The following is a 6,142-nucleotide window of genomic DNA, read 5'->3' as shown; positions in this document are numbered from 1 at the left end:
CTTTTTTCTTTTTGCTTATGTGGTGCTGAGGAATCGAACCCAGGGCCTCATGCATGCAAGGCAAGTGCTCTACCACTGAGCCACCTTCCCAGCCCCTCTCAATCTTTCTTTACCCATTCATGTTATTGACATAGACTTATGATTCTCTGAAAATACTAGCCACAGGGCCTTTCCACTTGTTTTCCAGTTTCCTCCAATTCTTGTGTTAGTGCTCCGTTTATTCTGAACTCCAGACAAAGTAATTCACACTTTTATCTGAGTCACCAATGTATCTTATATATGGTTCTTATTATACCATACTGCAGTGATATGATTACAGGTCTCAGTATTCTGTACTGGATCGAGAGCTCCCTTCTCAGAGTGGTTTAAGTCTTAGTTTCAAAACACAGTTACTTCAATAGCTTACAATTGTTTTGTAGTCTTGGTGAAGGATTTTAATAACTTAATAGTATTCTTTGAATGAATAAATAAGTTAAATTCTATCTTAATCCCTTTTAGTTTTCCATTGTCAGCTAAAATCTCCATAGAAACCCTAAAGCCTTTTTTGACTCTTCTGGTTCTCCCAGCCTGATGGTATATGCTATAAGAATTCAGGATGGACCAGGCATGGTGGCTCAAATCCTTGAATCCTAGCTACTCAGGAGGCTGAGATCTGAGGATTGCAACTCAAAGCCAGCCAAGGCTGGAAAGGCCATGAGACTCTAATCTCCAATAAACCACTCAGAAAACTGGAAGTGGTGCTGTGACTCAAGTGGTAGAGTGCTTGCCTTAGCTGAAGAGCTGAGAGATAGTGCCCAGGCCCAGAGTTCAAGCCCCATGACCGACCAAAAACAAAAAACAACAACAAAAAATCCTCCTACATAAAATTAATATTGTTACATGGGAGCTACATATATTTCACTTAAATTTTTTCTTTCTTTTACTTTTAAATTTATAGATTTGTATTTTTATTTTGTTGTGTGTCTATAGAAGGGCAGGCATGAGCCCCATGTTCTTTAGTTTCAACCCCTTCCTACCTCTTAGGCCAACTAACTCACTCCTGATTTAAATCAGATTTAAGCAGCTTTCTCCCCACCATACTCTGTCTCTTTTTCTTTCTCTTTCTCTTCATTTCCCTCCTCATCTTCCTTCTTCTAGGACTTGAACTCAGGGTCTCACACTTTCACTTGGCTTTTTCGTTTAAGACTGGTACTCTACCACTTGAGCCAGAGTATAAAGTTTGTAAAGTTTTACTTGGTTGATAAGGTAACTTTTGAGTGGCTATCCAATTACCTTGTTTGGGGTGGGGGATGAGTACTTTATAGTGCCCTAGGTGATGTTGTTCAGTGGTGCACTGAATTCATTCTTATATTCAAGATTGTCATGGTTGAAAAATGGGAAGGATAAAAAACTAGCCTAGGGCTGGGAATGTGACTTAGTGGTAGAGTGCTTGTCTAGCATACAGGAGGTCCTGGGTTCAATTTCTCAGTACCACATACACAGAAACCAGAAGTGGTGCTGTGGCTCAAAGTGGTAGAGTGCTAGCCTTGAGCAAAAAGAAGCTCAGGGACAGCACCCAGACCCTGAGTTCAGTTCCCAGGACTGGTAAAACAAAACAAAACAAAAACAAAAAAAGCCAAAACTTGTCTATTTCCAAAAACTAGTATGTTGGGCAAGGATAAATTAGTTACACACACACACACACACACACACACACACACATGCTGTAATGTGAGTGCTCACCAGCTCACTTAGATTGACCAGATGTCATAAAGTGCTCTTGGAAAAACATCTCACAAGCATTACTGACCAGGGTCGCAGCAAGGGTCATCAGTTACATTTAGAGTAGAAGGGCCAGGCACTGCCCAATGTTCTTTAGTTCCAACTTTTTTTTATTGTTGTTAAGGGTGAACTCTGAGGCCTGGGCGCTGTCCCTCAGCTCTTCAGCTCAAGGCTAGCGCTCTACCACTTGAGCCACAGCGCCACTTCTGGTTTTCTGGTGGTTTACTGGAAATAAGAAGTCTCACGGGCTTTCCTTCCCGGGCTGGCTTTGAACCATGATCCTCAGATTTCAGTCTCCTGAGTAGCTAGGATTACAGGCATGAGCCACCGGTGCCCAGCCCAACTGTTTTTGTTGTTGTTGTTTTAACACTGCAAAAGTTCTTCCTCTTCCTCTCATAAAGGAGGAGAACCATCGTCAAGGACAAATGGTGGCTTGTAGTAAAGGCAGCAGAGAGCCAGCTTCACATTCAGGAGAGGATGCCACAGGTTCCTCTCATGATTTCTGGTGTTTTACATGTTCAGAAAAACATCTCTAGTATTGAACTATATTCAACATTCCCAAGTGAGTAGTTATGGGCCAGAAGCCATGCTTGCTGTTCAAGATCCAAAGGCAAAACCAGCAGAGCTCTCTCCCTTCAAGAATGTCAGTTGTATAATCTGACATAGTAAAGGTCTATTCAGTTGAAGAAATAACATGTGATATGCTTTTCATTGGGTTAAAAAGTAAAATTCAATATGAAAAAGGGGCTGGAGGTATGGCTCAGTGGTAGGGTATCTGCCTAGCAGGTGGGAGGCCCCCAAGTTCAAAACCCAGTACTGCCAGAAATATTCAATATATGAATATTCTCTGAGTTAGAATCCCTTGAATTGACATGCATGTATAAGTAAAAATACTACCATTTATATTATTATTGTTCTGTAAAATAAATATGTAAGAAATAAAAATAAGGTCCTGTTTACACACAGAGAAAACATACTAAACAGTAATGAAGTTATATTCTAATAGCAATTGGATGATTACAGAAGCACAATTACAGTCCTCTTAGAGGACTATAAACATCAGTACTTCTCTATAAAAGAAATATATTTTTTGCCGGGAACTGGTGGCTCATGTCTGTAATCCCAGCTACTCAGGTGGCTGAGATCTGAGGATCACAGTTCAAAACCAGCCCAGGCAGGAAAGACCATGAGACTCTTATCTCCAATGAACCGCCAGAAAACCACAAGTGACAGTGGCTCAAGTGCTCGCCTTGAGCTGAAGAGCTCAGGGACAGTGCCCAAGCCCAGAGTTCAAGCCCCACAACAGACTAAAAAGAAAAAAAAAAAGAGAGAGAGATACATTCTAGTCACATTATTCACACACTATTGCAACAGAACTTAGAGGTAGCAAATATCACCTTAAGATTGTTTCAGGTTTTGTGGGATCATAAATATAAAAGAGATCCTTACAAGTATAGGACAGAGCTGGAGGTAAAAAAAAAATATCTGTCTAGCAAGCACAAGACATAGAATTAAATACTCTAATACTGCTTAAATAAAATTTAAATATAAATGTATACATATATGTGTGTGTTTATACATACATACATGCACACACACACACAACTTATTCAAATCAGAAGCTCTGAAGTTTATACTTCATTTGCTTCACAAGAAGCTTGCTTATGATAGACATATAAAAGATAAATACCCCTCTTCTTATCATGGACATTGGGGAAAGACTGGGGAAACAGGGAGAGCTAATAATAAGTTTAAAATAAACACGTGTAAAATCAGACTTTAATTACAGCCTTCGTCCATCTATATCTGTCTTTATGTTTGTTTGATCTTGAAGATTCAAAAAATATCAGACAGTCAAGAGCCAGTGGCTCACATCTGCAAGTCTAGCTCCTCAGGAGGCTGATCTGAGGATGGAGCTTGCTGAGGCCAGTTCAGAAAGACAAATTCAAGACACTCTTTATCTCCAATTAATCACCAAAATGCTAAAAGTGGAGGCGTAGCTCAAGTGGTAAAGCACCAATCTACCAGTGAAACACAGTCAAGTCAAAGTATGAGGCCGTGAGTTCAAGCCCCCCAGTACTGCCATCTCCCCTTCCTCCCTCCCTTCACCCTGAGCCCTAGCAAACATCAAAATTACACCCCTGGCTCATCTATTGTGTTTGCAGTGAACAGAGATGCTCTGGACACTGGCTGCTTTTCTGGAAGGGGGCACGGGGTTGTGAAAACAACCTACTTCAAAGGTCATACTTAGGAGAGGCGAATGGGACGCAGTTTGCCAAACATGACGCAGGGGGACATTTTCCTTCGTTTATGCATTTTACCTTACTTGAGGTGGAGGAATTCCTACCACTATGCAATCCAACTGGACTCGGGTTCCTTCGGGGACTTCTCTGCTCCGTAACTTCTGCGTGAAGCGGGGAGGCTGCCCCAGGGGCTCCTCGTAGTACAGCGAAGAAGGCGAAGACCCCGGGCTGGCGTCGCCCCCCGCGGCCTGCTGCTGCGCGGCCTGCTGGGCCTCGCGCCTCTTGGCTTCCTGCTGCTCCAGAGCGTGGTTGACTTCGTTGTCCCTGGCGTCGGTGGGGATGGGGATGGGGGCGGATGCTCGCTCTCTTCTCTCCGACAGCTCGGAGAGGCTGGGGCCGCCTTCCGTGGGGGGCGCTTTGCCTGGAGATTCCAGTTTGCTCTTGTGGTTCTTGCAGGCCCGAGGTCTGATCCGTTTGGAGCTGTGTGCCTTGAAGAGGGAGGAAAGCTCCTCGATGAAATCGGCCGCCTTATTCAGGAATACTTTCTTCGACTGGGTTTCGGAGCTGTACGGCGGCCGCTTTGTCTCCTGGGGACTCTCTCTCGGACTGCTCGGCCTCTGAGCCTTCTCCTGGCAGAAGTTGGGCTCAAAGTTAGACTTCGGGGGGTGTCTCAGCTGCTCGGAAGATAGGCGCTTTCTAGCCTGAGCTTCATCGGCTTTCTCCAAAGGGTCGTGATTGATGGCCAGTCTGGCCAGATTGACGCTTTCATCTAATTCTTCCTGGCTCAGAAAAGCGGAAAGATCTGGAAGGTCATCTTGGCTTCCTCCTCCTTCAGCAGCCCCCGAAGGACTACCAAAATGGAAAGGGTTGGAGGAAGGCTCTGCTCGACTCCTCTCGTTGTTTCCCCGATGTCTAGTTTCAGCCAGGTAGCTTTCTCTTAGAAGTTGAGATATGGATGTAGAAGCTTCTAGGCTGTCGTCTTGCATGCTGTAACAAAATAGGAGGATCGTGAGTAGAAGGGCAGCCTGGGCTACATAGCAAGATCTTTTCTCAAAAAAAAAGGGGGGGGGGTCAAGAAACTGGTGGTTCACATTTATAATCCTAGCTATCCAGGAGACTGAGATCGAGGGATCACGGTTCAAAGTCAGCCTAGGCAGAAAAATCCTCGGGACTGTTATCGCCACTGATTTGAATTGCCTTTCCTGAGTTTTGAATTTTAGTACACGAGTGTATTGCCTATTCAAAAGTGAATAGTTTTAAATTCTTAATAAAAGAAGCAAGGCGAATTTATACTATTAATATCATGCCCATGTATTCATTCAAACATTTACTAGAAGGATGGCAAACTTGTGAGTCATAGCTGTTAATTCTCCCTCTCCAAATAGATGCAGCTAGGTGATTACAGTATTCTTCCCATTGACCTTGACTTGCTTCACACTCCACCCCTTCAATCAGAGACCATAAGGGAATGAAGGCTGTCTGGCATTGTTTGTTAGTACCAGTTGGGCCTTGTGCTGGAGAGATGGAGAGGAAAGAAATCTAAAACCCTCTGGCTTTAAGATTCTGTGGCATATGGAAATATAATGAAAGTCCTTTGTAGCATTAATGATGCTATGGCAAAACCTGTGTTAGTCCATTCACCTTTTTTTTCCTGACATGAAAGCATCACTTGCATCACATGTAAGGCTTCTTAAGGGCTTCCTTAATTCCCAAATGTCGATGGTCCTATCCCAAACTAACCTCCACTTGGCAAAGTAGGCAGTCACCTTGAGAGGGCAATTAGAGCTGACTGCAAGGATCACTTACAACAAAGTATTTTTTTCCACATGCTTGCCAGTGCTTGAAACTGTTCCCAATGGAGCCATTTATTTGGATAAAGTCTATAGTGTTTTGTTTTTAAAAGATTAATTAAAGGATTGGTCATGGTGGCTCATGTCTGTAATCCCAGCTACTCAGGAAGTAGAGAACTTCCTGGGAAAAAACAAACCTTATCCAAAAAAAAAAAAACAACCAATGTCAAAAAAGGAATAGGGCATGCTCAAATGATAGAGTGCTTAACTAGCAAGGGCAAAGCCCTGAGTTCAAATCCCAGTACTAGGGAGAAAAAAAGTGTTGAGAAGGCAAAGAAATTGGATAAA

At 43.2% G+C, this 6,142-nt stretch overlaps 1 protein-coding gene across 1 annotated transcript in view; it reads right to left on the bottom strand.

Annotated features, from left to right (window-relative positions):
• Positions 1–4,990, bottom strand: part of Mypn (myopalladin) — a 113,560-nt gene extending 108,570 nt beyond the window's left edge. The window contains exons 1-2 of the mRNA XM_013017051.1: positions 4,088–4,990; positions 3,452–3,482 (exon numbers count right to left, since the gene is read on the bottom strand). Of these exons, the coding sequence (XP_012872505.1) occupies positions 3,452–3,482; positions 4,088–4,990 (934 nt within the window). The remainder of the gene's footprint in view (positions 1–3,451; positions 3,483–4,087) is intronic.
• Between the last annotated feature and the right edge of the window lie 1,152 nt (positions 4,991–6,142).

Source organism: Dipodomys ordii, unplaced genomic scaffold (assembly GCF_000151885.1).
Source record: "Dipodomys ordii isolate 6190 unplaced genomic scaffold, Dord_2.0 Scaffold34, whole genome shotgun sequence".
NCBI classification, from domain to species: domain Eukaryota; kingdom Metazoa; phylum Chordata; class Mammalia; order Rodentia; family Heteromyidae; genus Dipodomys; species Dipodomys ordii.
The sequence above is the reverse complement of the archived record's forward strand: the minus strand, read 5'-3'. Positions and strand labels throughout refer to the sequence as shown.